Source organism: Diaphorina citri, unplaced genomic scaffold, assembly GCF_000475195.1.
Source record: "Diaphorina citri unplaced genomic scaffold, Diaci psyllid genome assembly version 1.1 scaffold1138, whole genome shotgun sequence".
Lineage (NCBI taxonomy): Eukaryota > Metazoa > Arthropoda > Insecta > Hemiptera > Psyllidae > Diaphorina > Diaphorina citri.
Window position 1 is genome coordinate 1 of NW_007378567.1, and position 15,990 is coordinate 15,990.

Consider the following 15,990-nt stretch of genomic DNA (forward strand, 5'->3'; position numbering starts at 1 on the left):
GAGTTATAAATAATAACTACTCTTTTCGGTGAACTACTCAGTCTATGAGTCAGATCCCAACTCCCTATACATATTCGATCCGACTCACTGTCCGAGTACTGCACTGAGAAGAGTAGTTCCTTTTTACGACTCATTCAATCTTCACCCATTTCTACAAGATATTAAACCTACTCGCCGTCTTTAGACTTGGGTACAGCTCCTACAATGCGAACCACAGAGACCATTTTGGAGTCTGAAAACTGCGGTGGAGGTGCTAGAACCCCTCCGAGGCCTTTTAAGCAAGGTAGGTATTACCAAGGTCGAAACCTAAAGCTCCTCACATATTTTTTCAAATAATAATAATCGTTAAGGAACAAAATAAATTCTTTTTTTATAATCTTCAAATTAATTATAAAAATTATTAATTTGTTATAAACTTTTTCCGGACAATAATAGACAGACAATAACTTTATGAGAAATGTTCTTTTTTCTAGCCACGATTTAGAGCTTGAAATTCCGGCTACACTTTTGCTTTTCCCGGCATTCAATATAAAATAAATACTGCAACTCTCTTCTGAAACTAAATTAAATGATAAACTCAAATTACACTGTATCAACTATTGAGGAAAACTTGGGGAAAAAATAATATTGCACCCGAAAAACTCATTATACATCGAAAAACAAAACTTACTAGAAATGAAATAATCATATCTACAATTAAAACAAAAATATACATCAAAAGGATAATGGACATTATGTTAAGTGTTACTGTTTTTGATCAATTTTCTATTGTAGAAGCACACATTTTTATGAGGAAAAAGACCCTAGAATTTCCAACAAAAATTCCTCAGTACAAAACTACATTTTCAGCCTATTGTAGAAGCACACATTTTTATGAGGAAAAAGACCCTAGAATTTCCAACAAAAATTCCTCAGTACAAAACTACATTTTCAGCACAAGTCCCATAGAAATGGTATCACTGATAACTAGGATTTAGTGTTAGGCCAGATTTATATGACTACCTTGTAAATTACCTAACAACTGTACTGAACGTCAAGTGAACGAGCTTTTGGAATGAGGGTAAAGCAAATAATAATGCCTCATTATCTAGAATTGGAATTTAATAATTGACTTGACCAAGCTAAAATACAAGACTAAAAGAGAATAGATCGAAATTAAATCTTGACAAAATGACCCTTTGTAACATTTTCAAAATAAAATAATTTGTTTAAATGAAACATATTTTTCTCCGTACAAGAAACAATTAATATTTTTATATACAAACTCTGAAATAAAAAAATCTCTGAGGGAATTCAAAAGAAAAATAAAATAAAATGAGACTAGTTTCGAGTTTAAATTTTACAACAACAAAAATAAAAATAGAGTACAAGTAGTTACTCTGCTGGTTAATCTTTCATCGACTGCAAGAATATACTTATTTCTTCTGCTGTACTGCAAAGTACAAACAGAAATTTTACAACAAAAATTTCTAGAGTTTCGCAATATTCATAAATTGAAATTTCCAACTTTTTGTAAAAAAAGAACGAAAATTGATAGCAGAATACTTTGGATAATTAAATCGGTTCTAGGGCATTAAGTAGAACAGAAAATTATTTATCTATTGGGTAATAAAAATCCATAGAAAACTGTACACGAAACAAAAAAATAAATGAACTTCTTCAATATAAAATAATAGTAGAGATTACATACTTTATTATGTGCTGACTATAATTTCTGCGTCTTTAATGATATGCCCAGAGTGAGAATAGCGATTAAAAAATGTAAATAATTGGAATTTTGATAACAAAGAGTACAAAATATTATCTATACGTATTACATCTAAGTAAGTCAACAAATAAAGGGAAACTTGGCCATTATTTGTTTGCTTTAGGCCTGGAATGTTTTGATTTGTCTTTTCAACTGAGAAAAACCATTTCTACTCCCAACATTTGCCTTCCGTAAACTAGGTATTCTTTTGTAGAAAAATGAATTCCTCTTATTCTTTGAAAATAGATACGTCACATAAAAGTGAAGATTTTCAAGAAAGTAATTCTATAATTTATAAGGAATCCATTTATTATCCAATACATTTCGATTAAAAATAGATAAAGGAGTAAAAAAAAGTAGTTGGCTAACGAACAACAAAAAGAATACCCAAACATTATTAATTATTCAAGATAACTTTTTCAAGGACCCTTGAGTATTACAGAAGACAAAAATACACTATTTCTTTGGTACTTCTGCCTGTTCAAGAAAGCCCTTCTCGTATACTTTTGATAAGTGTCCATCTTGAATGGTACAATCCATAATAAATAATAATACTTTAAATTTAACGTTCTATTACCCTATGTTTTGATTTGACTTCATTCCTTCAATCAAAACAAATTCAACATTAAAACTACATAAGCAGATTATCTGCTCCGGGGAGTTCACGGTATAAAAAATACTACACAGGCAAGATATTAGAGATGTGTAAAGAATGAGTGAGTTATAAATAATAACTACTCTTTTCGGTGAACTACTCAGTCTATGAGTCAGATCCCAACTCCCTATACATATTCGATCCGACTCACCTTTTCTATTCAAATAGGGTCGGAGTTTCTGATCAGTCCATTCCAGGCAGCCCTATAACCCTGTTGTGTACCTCATATCCTGAAAAAGTTTTCTCACTCAGGGCTTGGTTCACACAATCTTTCCACCTTTTCTCCCCTCACTTCCATGCTCTCGACTCTTTACATGTTTTTCCCCCTTTGTAGCTCTTAAACCTCGTCATACAGAATGACAGCAACTTACAGCAACCAGAAAGTCTCCTTTCTTGAGACCGGCCATATCTGCCACTCCTCCCCTATCCACATCGTCCAGGTATTGCAGGCCCGGATAGACGGAACACATTGAGGTCTCCATGAGGGAATGTTATTCCCCCTTTTTAGCTCTTAAACCTCGTCATACAGAATGATAGCAACTTACAGCAACCAGAAAGTCTCCTTTCTTGAGGCCGGCCATATCTGCCACTCCTCCCCTATCCACATCGTCCAGGTATTGCAGGCCCGGATAGACGGAACACATTGAGGTCTCCATGAGGGGAGAGGCAGCCTTGGCCCCGCGCAGAACGAACCCGAAACCACGCCTGCTTCGATGTAGAATGACCGTGCGGGCTTGAGCGGGAAGTCTGGAATTAAAATGTTCCGTCAGTATACATCCATCCCTGTGTGCCGAATCTTCTTCTAAAGTGCCAAATACACTAACAATAAGTTCATTTAGAAAAAAATAGAATAGAATATACCTTGTTTATCCTGCCAGAATGAGACTGAAAAGTCCCTTTACACCCGCAGTCTAAACAAGGTCTTATGTAGACTTGCGCAATATAAAAGTCTCTTGCGGAAGCCAACTTTGCTTAAGGGTTAGGTCGGAATATCTTTGGCAATTGATGCGAAATTTTACTACCTAGTAACAGAGTAGGGTTATTTTATTAACTCCAAAGTATGTACTTTTTCGCAGTAAAAGTAGGCACACTGTTAACCTGGTAAGAACCAACTTTGAAGATAAATTTCACTTGTGGTATTGGCTACAGTGTTTACAGCATCAAAGTTATGCTTTTTGCCATTTCGAGAATATCTAGGAAGGCCTTATACCTATGTATGACGTACTCGTACTTATGACCGTATTTCAACACTTCGACAAAACAATAGGAATTTTGCAAAAACCACGAACTGCCTGTCGACTAAAGCTATTGATTACTTCCTTTGCAAATCGATGAATTATTGCTTAAACTTTAGATAAGTCTGTTGTGCTTAGGCGTTCATTTCTGCAAGTTATGAATACGTATTGCTTTTCTATGAATTTTGCTAACTTGCAAAATTTCAAGCTAGAATTTATCTGGTGGAATATTCATGCCTTTCTTCAGCATTTCCTAATAAGATTCGTTCCTTCGTACTCTACCTATGTAAAATTCTGCATTCCATACCTACAAAAATATTTAGAGTCATCAAGAGTTCCTCATTTAGGAAGTACGTTAAGGTCAGATAAACTGTTGGTATAATGGGACATCTTGTTCTAAACTGACAGTCTAAAGCAGCTACAACAACAACAACATCCCCAATTCCCTACATACCTGGTTTTCTGCCGTGGGGTCGTGGCATAGTGTTTGATCGAGTTCTGATGGGACAGCCCCCCTCCCCCACCCTGATAGGGAGTATAAGGAGAGGACTGGGGTGGGGGGTGACGCAATCGAACCTCCTGTACGCAATGCGGGGGGAAGAGGCCTGTCAGATTGCGACCTCGCGGTGAACCCTCCAGAAGGCCGCAATCTGTGGCACCCGTCACTGAAAAAAAGAAATGAAGATTTTAGTTTAAAAGGGTTTCTAGAGAAGACATTATTATGAAGTATCAGGATCTGATCAAATACTTCTAGGCCAATAGTCCCTTCTAGAATTTACATACAACTTTCTTTTCTGTTTCCATTTATTGATTGTCTGCCTTGTAAGCGCTAGGTCGCGGGTTCGATTCCATTTTGAATGGATAAGGTTCGTTCTTGGAACGGCTGGTTTTTATCCTGAATGGATAAGGTTCGTTCTTGGAACGGCTCTTTCTTGTCTTCCTTCTCTCTTCGCTTTCGGGGGCATAAGACCTTGGCAGTTACAGTTCCCTTTACAAAACTTCAAAAAAAGTGATTATTTTACGTCTCTCATTTTCTTCAATTGTATGCATTATTTAAATAAATTAAATTTTCAAAATAATAATAATAATAAGCTTTGAAAAGCAAAGAAGGCGAAGAATAAACGATATTTAAAGCTGTGACAATCGCGGCATCTGCGATTTAAACGTCAGAGCGTTTTAACGAAATAAAGGAGAAAAAGTTGAGAATTTTCATCTCGAGATAGGACGCGACGTGATGTGAACTTCTGTCTAAACGAATGTTAAACGTGAGGCGAATTATATCACGAAATATAAGCATTATAAGATTTATAAGCAAATCACAAAGGACACAGTGAAATTACAACTTTTTAATCTAATGACATTTAATTTGATTGTGTTCTTATATTCACAATATTATTCTTTTTTAACATACTGTAAGCACAAATGATAAACTGTAGTTATTTAAGTGGCTACCGTGATCTATTCACTCCTATAATGATTCTAATGTGGAAAAGCAGCCGAGCTTTCACAAGTTTCCAGTCATTATTGCACAAGCTGTTGCTGTTGCCAGGGTATTTGGTTATTTGATCGATATTAAACAGTATGTACTTATTTGTAAGTTATGAAAAAATAAATAACATTGTAAACTTTGGAACTGACGTGTGACGTGAGGTACCTACGTGATTTTCTAGGGAAACAAAAGCAAGGAAAGGCTTGTGTTTGCTATTTAATAACTTGTCAGTTCCCACGTCACTAAAACTTTTCGGTGCGACTAGAGACTTTCAAATAGGTTTGTAATATCACCACAAGTTTCTTATAACTTCACAGAAAGCTGTATTGAGTAGGCAGATACTTATGTATCTCCAATGTATCAAGTCCTGAAGTTATGTATCAAGCACATAGCTTTATATTACGAACCTACACAATTTCAAAGAACCCCAGGAGCGCTCCTTTGTGAAAACTCAAGGTTTTGAACTATAATTTCCTGTAACAACTTTGTAATTTCGCTTTACAAGCAGTGAAAGCAGTGAACCATTTTTTTAAAGCTGTTTATGAAAATATCGTGTAGGCTTCAAAGAAACGAGAGAACAAGAACATGAGACTGAAAAGTCCCTTTACACCTACAAGGTCTTACCTATTTCATAGGTCATATTTATAGAAGTCATTATAAGGTAGACTTTATCTCCTGACGGTCTACCCACTGGAAAAACTAGGTAATTGCGCTGGTGGGCGAATTCAAGTGATAAAACTTTGAATTATTAGAATAAAAGAAATGAAATTGTAATATTAATAATCACATGATTACTTCAAAATGACGACGATACTGGACGTCGTGGAAGAAAAAGCATAACCAATTCCTACAAATACTTAAAGTTGTATTTAGCAGAGTTTTTATTTAGAATTTAATATGGCGGACAATTTTTTAAATTATTATTCTTGATTAAATAGGTGCGTATTTTTATGGTTTTTGCGATATCGCATCATGCTTTCTTTGATTAAAGTTGTATTGGATCTTAATATGGTTGGTTAAAACATAAAATAGTGTAAGTTTTGTGCACCTTATACTTTCAAGCAACTAAAAGTAGCCAGATGGCGTCTTCTCAACCCCAAAAACCTAGGGTTGGGAGTTGGAGTCTAAGAACTTCAGTTCTGACTCCACAAGAAAAATACCTTCCTTACCTCGTTTGTTTATACTGTTAGCACAGGACTGAAAAGTTCTTAGCATAGGATTGAAAAGTCCTTTTACAAATACGCGAATTGGCACCTACCTGTAATATAACTGGCCGTGTCCTCCGTCTTATGCGTGGAGTTAGATCCGGAGCTTGCCTCACTCAGACTGGATGAGGCAGAGGAAAAGAAGCAAGGACCCCCCACCATAGACGATCTATTGGACAGGGAGGGGGAGGGAGGGACAAAAGAGGAGTCGAGGGAGGATCCGCGAATCAGACAGGAAGCACGACGGCGGGGGTTGTATCTGGGGGTGTCGCGGAAAGGGACTGTGGAAAACAAAAGAGGAGAAACGAAAAAAAAGAGGGACATAATATGCTATCAGAGGTAGGCACGTCAGGAAATTGCCCCAAATATTCTAGAGTCGTAGCTAAAAATGGAAATAGACTCATAAAGTGACTACACCAATATTTTTATTAAATTTTCAATTTAATAAAAATGCACAAGAATGGAGTACATCATCCTGCGTTGCTAAAGGAAGATTTCCTGCTTAAGATGCACAAAGGGTACAAAAAGTTCCAAGGAGTACAAAGTTCTTAATGCAATTTCAAAGTAACTCAAGGTTAAAAACTGAAGCGAGTTTTCAAGCATATAAAATTACGAGTGCAAATTAATCTTATCAGCTAACGTGCATAATTCTACACTAGGATCCTAGCAAGAAAGAAGTTGAAATTATTTTAAGGGAAAAGAGAAATGTTCCAGGTCGAGGTTTATCTAGTCGGGATTACATGGGATTGTGATGAATTAAGATCGGGCTTCAGCTTTGTCTTTAATTAATCCATCTCATGTTAATCCAACTTGGTAAGCTCGAACTAAATTTAGTTAATAATTTTAAAACTAAAAACAGTACCTACCTAGAAGATACAATAATATTGTTAGATAATCATCGAGTCAAACAAAAGAAATTAGAAACGAGATGATTCAAACAAAAATCAAACAAAAGCACATCATGAGCAAACCGAGTTGTGATGAAGGGTGGTTATGATTGTCGTGGAAGAAAAAGCATAACCGATTTCTACAAATACTTAAAGTTGTATTTAGCAGAGTTTTTATTTAGAATTTAATATGGCGGACAGTTTTTTTAAATTATTATTCTTGATTAAATAGGTGCGTATTTTTATGGTTTTTGCGATATCGCATCATGCTTTCTTTGATTAAAGTTGTATTGGATCTTAATATGGTTGGTTAAAACATAAAATAGTGTAAGTTTTGTGCACCTTATACTTTCAAGCAACTAAAAGTAGCCAGATGGCGTCTTCTCAACCCCAAAAACCTAGGGTTGGGAGTTGGAGTCTACAGTTCTGACTCCACAAGAAAAATACCTTCCTTACCTCGTTTGTTTATACTGTTAGCACAGGACTGAAAAGTTCTTAGCATAGGATTGCCTGTTGTGCTTAGGCGTTCATTTCTGCAAGTTATGAATACGTATTGCTTTTCTATGAATTTTGCTAACTTGCAAAATTTCAAGCTAGAATTTATCTGGTGGAATATTCATGCCTTTCTTCAGCATTTCCTAATAAGATTCGTTCCTTCGTACTCTACCTATGTAAAATTCTGCATTCCATACCTACAAAAATATTTAGAGTCATCAAGAGTTCCTCATTTAGGAAGTACGTTAAGGTCAGATAAACTGTTGGTATAATGGGACATCTTGTTCTAAACTGACAGTCTAAAGCAGCTACAACAACAACATCCCCAATTCCCTACATACCTGGTTTTCTGCCGTGGGGTCGTGGCATAGTGTTTGATCGAGTTCTGATGGGACAGCACGAAAAAAAAGAAGCAAAACAATAAGAAAGGGTAAAAGTAATGGGTAAAAGTAATAATGGTAATAAAAGGGTTACAAATGTCTTACTAAGAACAGTTATAATAGAAAATCAACTAAAAAAAAGGGACGTTAAAATAATGTAGAGAACGTATTTGGAACAGAATTGAAGTTCAAAACTAAAATATAGGGTTAGAAAAGTCAAATTAATTTAGGGAGAAAGAACGTACCCAACATACCTACCTAAAATTAAATAAATACCTAAAATCAATTGCCCTCTTAGAACAATATATTTATATGAGAATTAGGTGATTATCTAATTATACATAGGGATATTTCACCAATAGCAGTGAGTGAAAGCTAAAAAGAAAGCACTCAGATTTCCCTATCCCGTCCCATCCCCAATATTAGTGTCAAGTGTAGGAATGAGTGCAGTCTGTTTTACGAGTATAATATTGTGATGATGACCACTACGGAAACTGCTGAGCTGAGTGAACAAAAGATTAGTGAAAATTCAGTTAAAAAGTATGTATGTACCTTTACCAAAATGTGCAATCCCATCCCCAATATTAGTGTCAAGTGTAGGAATGAGTGCAGTCTGTTTTACGAGTATAATATTGTGATGATAACCACTACGGAAACTGCTGAGCTGAGTGAACAAAAGATTAGGGAAAATTCAGTTAAAAAGTATGTATGTACCTTTACCAAAATGTGCAAAACGTCAGCTATGTATGTACAAAAACCCACAACCAATCTACGTATTGAAGAGTGAGGTTTATGCCAAAGGTATTCAGTATCAACCACCCAATCCTGAGAGCTGCAATGTGGTCAATTTCTCAAGTGTGAATATGAATACAGAAATAGAACAGGACTTGGGAAGAGAGTGGGAATAACAAATACCAACATACCTTTACCAGTTAGTCCGATATGTAGGAAATACATAACAAATGATGTCTGTTATGTTCGAACAGAGCACAGGCACATGATTTACAGCAAAAGCTTTACATTGGGACGTGGAATCTATTACATGTCTACTTTCATTATTTCTATTTCAATGGTACGAGAAATTTTCGACGTGGTTTTTTGAGACTGCAGGCAAATGATTTACAGCAAAAGCTTCACATTGGGACGTGGAATCTATTACATGTCTACTTTCATTATTTCTATTTCAATGGTACGAGAAATTTTCGACGTGGTTTTTTGAGACTTTAAATTGCTCTAAAGCCAGTGGCACTGTGACTTGGACGTACAGCAGCGTTTACATTAGAGTCGACTGTGGTTGATCTGTGTCGAGTGTCGACTAAAACTCATAGAATTTGGAAATAATGTTTTTCCAAATGAAAATCACTGAATGTTTCTAAAACGGTATCTGAGAATCAGTTATGCAACTTCTACAGATATTTTATTACCTTCCAAGTCATTACCTGTGAGTTGGACGTAAAGCAGCGTTTACATTAGAGTCGACTGTGGTTGATCTGTGTCGACTAAAACTCAAAGAATTTGGAAATAATGTTTTTCTAAATGAAAATCACTGAATGTTTCTAAAACGGTATCTGAGAATCAGTTATGCAACTTCTACAGATATTTTATTACCTTCCAAGTCATTATTTCGTTTTCTTCTAAGCTATTTCTCGTATTTCTCTCATTTGACCTTTATTATCAAGCTATTGGCATTTTTTCTCCTCCTCCCACACTCTCTTCTCCAGCAGTTTTCCTCCTGTTTTTATTTCCCCCTCCTCTTCCTGTATCATTTTTGTAATAGGCCTCCCACTAATTCTACGTAATAGTCTAGGGTTTGGACAGCGGATAATGGGATTATTTTGTAATTCGATCATTTGACAAGCAGAGTTGTTCGCATTTTTTTTCCTCCTCCCACACTCTCTTCTCCAGCAGTTTTCCTCCTATTTTTCTTATTTCCCCCTCCTCTTCCTGTATCATTTTTGTAATATGCCTCCCACTAATTCTACGTAATAGTCTAGGGTTTGGACAGCGGATAATGGGATTATTTTGTAATTCGATCATTTGACAAGCAGAGTTTATTTTAGGAAGCGCCTTGGTGTTCGCAACTTGTGACCTTATTCTTTTAAAGACTTCAGGGAAAATAAGCTAGGAGTTATCTAGTAAAAAAAAAGCTTTGAAAAGCAAAGAAGGCGAAGAATAAACGATATTTAAAGCTGTGACAATCGCGGCATCTGCAATTTAAACGTCAGAGCGTTTTAACGAAAGAAAGGAGAAAAAGTTGAGAATTTTCATCTCGAGATAGGACGCGACGTGATGTGAACTTCTGTCTAAACGAATGGTAAACGTGAGGCGAATTATATCACGAAATATAAGCATTATAAGATTTATAAGCAAATCACAAAGGACACAGTGAAATTACAACTTTTTAATCTAATGACATTTAATTTGATTGTGTTCTTATATTCACAATATTATTCTTTTTTAACATACTGTAAGCACAAATGATAAACTGTAGTTATTTAAGTGGCTACCGTGATCTATTCACTCCTATAATGATTCTAATGTGGAAAAGCAGCCGAGCTTTCACAAGTTTCCAGTCATTATTGCACAAGCTGTTGCTGTTGCCAGGGTATTTGGTTATTTGATCGATATTAAACAGTATGTATTTGTAAGTTATGAAAAAATAAATAACATTGTAAACTTTGGAACTGACGTGTGACGTGAGGTACCTACGTGATTTTCTAGGGAAACAAAAGCAAGGAAAGGCTTGTGTTTGCTATTTAATAACTTGTCAGTTCCCCTATGTACTTATTTGTAAGTTATGAAAAAATAAATAACATTGTAAACTTTGGAACTAACGTGTGACGTGAGGTACCTACGTGATTTTCTAGGGAAACAAAAGCAAGGAAAGGCTTGTGTTTGCTATTTAATAACTTGTCAGTTCCTTATCATCGCTAAAAACTTGTATTGGTAACAATATGATTAACTCGTTGACCAAATAAGCTCATCAAAGAATAAATTATCATTTTATGTAGCCGTTATAGCTATCCATTACAGGAAACAGGACCAAGGTTTCTTTTACATCCTTTTAATGAATTCACTCCTATGCTTTGTTCATGTGTTCTATGACAATAATTCTCATTATAACTAGGTGTAAATTTATCTACTTTTAAAAAGGGTGCTAAAAAGATAGCTTTTAGCTGAAGTTTGTGATTTACAGATGTAGCTTTTTTCTACGAATGCTACTATAATGAATATTTATGGGCGCCTCTGGACGTTTTTAATGTACCCGACTTTTAACTAGGTGTAAATTTATCTACTTTTAAAAAGGGTGCTAAAAAGATAGCTTTCAGCTGAAGTCTGTGATTTACAGATGTAGCTTTTTTCTACGAATGCTACTATAATGAATATTTATGGGCGCCTCTGGACGTTTTTAATGTACCCGACTTCCAGTAGTAGTGAAATATCAGTGGAACGATAGATATTACATTTATAGTTAACTTTGTACCATGGAAAATACTTAAAACATCCAGGATATTTCGATGAAAATGTTACCAACTTATTCAAACCGCGGTAGAAAGAATACCTGAACCTATCTTTCTACTTTTACCAAATAATGAACGGTACGCTACATTAAAGACCAGGTAGAGGTTCTGCACAAACGGCTCCACAATGCCCACATTACCTGGTGAACTTCCTGCCAGCCCTGCTGATCCTGAATGCCCACCACAGCTCTATCGTGAAGGAGAGTCTCGCAAATCACAGGGTCCGTCTGATGCGTTATCGACACATACAGGGGCGTAATGCCTTTCGCATCTTTGTAATTTGGTGACGCACCCAACTCTAACAGAGTGGTAACGGCTTCGACGTTGTTGTGCTCGACGGCTTTGTGCATGGAGGTGGTGCCGTCTCGAGTCCGGAAATCCAAGATGGCGCCTCCGTTCACCAGATTCATTAGGATTTTTGAACACTGGTAAAATGGTAAACAGAGATAAAATGGTAATCCCGATGTCTAATGTGTTATACTAATTGCATAATGCATTCCTATCAAGTCCCTTTGTTCCATGGGATTCCATTTACAGTAATGCGTTTGTGTACATTGCATATTATAACACTTCGGAGATGTGTTCTGCATAAATTATGAACCTGTAGCCATGATATCTACGTACTCTCTCGAAAGAAAAGCTGTATTTTTTTTTGCTCTTTGCAGACATAATTATACACATTTACAGGTTTCTATTGAGGGCGAAGGTTTTTGTCAGTCTTGATTATCCTTTTTACTGATCTAATATTTGTGTATCGGTTTTTTTCCCTTCCTGCGTACCTTAGAAGTTAAGTTATATGAAATTTTGTTTATAAAATCCAACTATGCCAATATTGGGTTTCGTAAAGCTCATTCCAGAGAACCCTGCGACCTAAATCAGAGCCACCATTTCTGTAAAAAAAGGTAACGATTTTTGAACATTTTTTCAGCTTCGTGGCGAGCGTGAGCGGAGTTTCTGGGAAAAGGAAACAGAAAACACAAATTAATACTCGTACATTTGACAAAAACATTGCTGGTTATAATTGAATGTTAAAATAGTTTTAATTTAATGTTCGATTCGTCTGTTTGTATTACAACAGACAATGCAGTATCTCTTCAAACTGTACGTGCAGAATTTACGGCAAAAACATTTTTACTATCTTGTTTTACGTATCTATCTTTTACTCAAGACACATGTTACCTAAATCCAAGCTTTATACGACCTTATGTTTTCCGGCTATTATTATTTTACATTTAAATCCAGAAGGTTTATGACGGCTTATAGCTTTGCCTCTTTTAATATCGCGTCTTTCTTAGACAAGTGTTTTATAGGAGACGTTAATCGTGCAACTTTTATTAAATACCCCTGGATAATATTCAAATAAATTTCGCGTGCTTATGTGATCTCATGTAAACGATTTTCGCAAAGTATGTAATTCTTAAAGATAAGAAAATTCCAACCATTTCATTCCAGGGATATAATCCAACGGAAGTAGTAAGAGCATAGTCGTTTCTGTCAATTACTTAAGCATGTATTTGGATGAAATGTGACATTGCTAGTGTACATTGTAGATTATAGACACTGTCACTTTTCTCATGTCAGACTGACACAATCTTTTAGCTTAGTGTGATTGTGATAAAGTTGTCTTATTGGCAGACATCATGTCACAATGATGATAATTTACAAGATTGTTCGATCTTGAATTCCCGTCTTACAATATATGGGATAGACCCCAAAAAAGACCCAAGCCGAACCAGCGCATATGTGGACTGTGGAGTGATATATTTTTCACATTTTTACCTCGATTAGTTGACAGGTACATAGAGATGAAATGTCTACTCTCTTTGAATTTTTGTACACTTTGTTTTGAATTCATATATCTGAATTGTTTAGAAATGCTCTTCAGAAAACGTCTTCTTACTCTCCATCTTGGTCCTTTCTTCATCATACCACTCTGTAAAATTACACGAGTAAAACCAAGGGATTTACACAAAACACAAGACAACTTACGAGAAGTCACATTAACTGCTGTGGTGTAAGAATTCAAAACGTTTTGCTTGGGTGTTATATGTGTGATGGTATTCGGTCATAAAAAAGGAAGTATGTGTTTGCGACTTGTGTCGCCCATGTTTATAATATGAGGGGAGATGCATTTTATGAAGATTCAACATAGCGTGCATTTTTATTTAAATCCTTTTATTCGCATTCCTCACGAACAAAAGTTGAAGATAATAATACGTAGTTTTTAGCCCTACTTGAAATACTGACGCAGAATAGAATAGAACCCACTCTAGATACCTAGACAGGAATGGTCTCTTTGAATAAAATCTTAGGATTCGAGTTGTCTCTACTTGCTGTAATTACTTACCCATCTGTAATGGACAACTAATTTTTGTAACTATAAGTCCTATAACTTGATAAATAAAGTCATCCATAAAGCGACACCTAACAGACAATTTCGTTATTGTGACTACTTACTTACTACATACTTACTTTTACTTAGTTATTCTTGGCTTGTGACTATGTATATCTAATACCCGTATTGAAGATATAGAAGACTTGAAAAATCATACAAACAGAGAAGAAGGAGGAAAGAAGAACATCATGTCTCTCGGGCAAATTATTTCTCGAGATTATTTCTAATATTTCATCTGATGATGTCCCCACTATTTCTAATCATTTTCAACTACTGTGCGGTCATCCACGGAAGTAACTTCACCACATCTAACCTTGTGTAATGGTGATCAAGCGAGAACCCAAGGCAATACTGATGCTGACACCAAACTTACACCTATCAGATCAGATGAGATCGGTTCAATTATCTCCCTCTGGCACAACAAAAATTCTTTGAAAATTAAAAGAATATTTTTATCTGTTTGAAGATTTTCTCGAAGTTGAAAAGTTTGGTAAACACATCAATCTTAGAAATGAATAAAGAAGCCGGTAGAAACTAATTCTCTCTATCTTGAAATATGAATTACAGTAATTAAAATGAAGGCTCAATAATTGATCTGATGTGTGTGTAATGCAAGAGTAAATTATATCATCCTCTGCTAATTAAATAGATTTATCTCATAGCATCTACATAGAAATTATGACATGTCTATTAGTGAGTTTACAGTGAATTCTAAACATGTATAGGATGTCAGAAAAACTAAAGACATAGGTAAGTATTATGTCAACCAGATCATTGGTTTTCTTTTATTTAGAGGTAAACTTTGAAGTTATTCCGAATCAAAATAATATATTTAGAATCATAGCTTGAACAATAACTCGCATAGATACTCTTGCAGATGATACTTTGTTTTTGAAATCAACTTATTTTTTATTGCAAAAAACAGGGAAGTTACAAACTTCTTAACTTGAACTTTTTAAATCAATGAGCTTGTCAATTGTTGACAAAAGAAGTCTGTTCCAATTTTAAACTTGTTTGATTTTCGATATTAAAATCACCTCTGTATGTATACTTTAGTCTCAAAGAATACTAGATAATCTGGTACAACACCCGTAGTCAACCTATTCAATTAATTAAAAAAAAAAAAAAAAAAAAAAAAAAAATGGGGGGCCAAAAATACCCGTATTGAAGATATAGAAGACTTGAAAAATCATACAAACAGAGAAGAAGGAGGAAAGAAGAACATCATGTCTCTCGGGCAAATTATTTCTCGAGATTATTTCTAATATTTCATCTGATGATGTCCCCACTATTTCTAATCATTTTCAACTACTGTGCGGTCATCCACGGAAGTAACTTCACCACATCTAACCTTGTGTAATGGTGATCAAGCGAGAACCCAAGGCAATACTGATGCTGACACCAAACTTACACCTATCAGATCAGATGAGATCGGTTCAATTATCTCCCTCTGGCACAACAAAAATTCTTTGAAAATTAAAAGAATATTTTTATCTGTTTGAAGATTTTCTCGAAGTTGAAAAGTTTGGTAAACACATCAATCTTAGAAATGAATAAAGAAGCCGGTAGAAACTAATTCTCTCTATCTTGAAATATGAATTACAGTAATTAAAATGAAGGCTCAATAATTGATCTGATGAGAGATGATATCTAAAACGAGCATTAGCGAAGTACAGTAGAATTTCGATATAACGATTCTCCTCGAAATAATTGATGTAATAAAGACATTTCCTTGAGATTCGTCATGTCGAAATTTTAATGTACTTCTTCGAAAATTTTCGAGGGAAGAGATAATATGCGGAGAATTCTTACCTATATCGGCCGGATGGTGGTTTCGGATGACTTCAGCCAGTTCCAAGTTCCCCGCAATGACTGCTACCTGGTACGGGCTCTGATGAGCGAAGTTGAGGGCCTCTCTTTGGGCACCCCGGAACAAGAGTACTCGGGCACACGCTTCGGTCCCGTTGACAGCACACACGTG

The 15,990-nt window shown here is 35.5% G+C and overlaps 1 protein-coding gene across 1 annotated transcript in view; it reads right to left on the reverse strand.

Moving 5' to 3' along the window:
- Positions 1–2,947: 2,947 nt before the first annotated feature.
- LOC103514420 (SH3 and multiple ankyrin repeat domains protein 3-like) overlaps positions 2,948–15,990 on the reverse strand; it is a gene marked incomplete at its 3' end in the record, with an annotated part of 64,427 nt that continues 51,384 nt past the window's right edge. The window contains exons 7-12 of the mRNA XM_026827396.1: positions 12,525–12,568; positions 11,702–12,030; positions 7,675–7,751; positions 6,379–6,612; positions 4,092–4,302; positions 2,948–3,149 (exon numbers count right to left, since the gene is read on the reverse strand). Coding sequence (XP_026683197.1) covers positions 2,948–3,149; positions 4,092–4,302; positions 6,379–6,612; positions 7,675–7,751; positions 11,702–12,030; positions 12,525–12,568 — 1,097 coding nt within the window. The remainder of the gene's footprint in view (positions 3,150–4,091; positions 4,303–6,378; positions 6,613–7,674; positions 7,752–11,701; positions 12,031–12,524; positions 12,569–15,990) is intronic.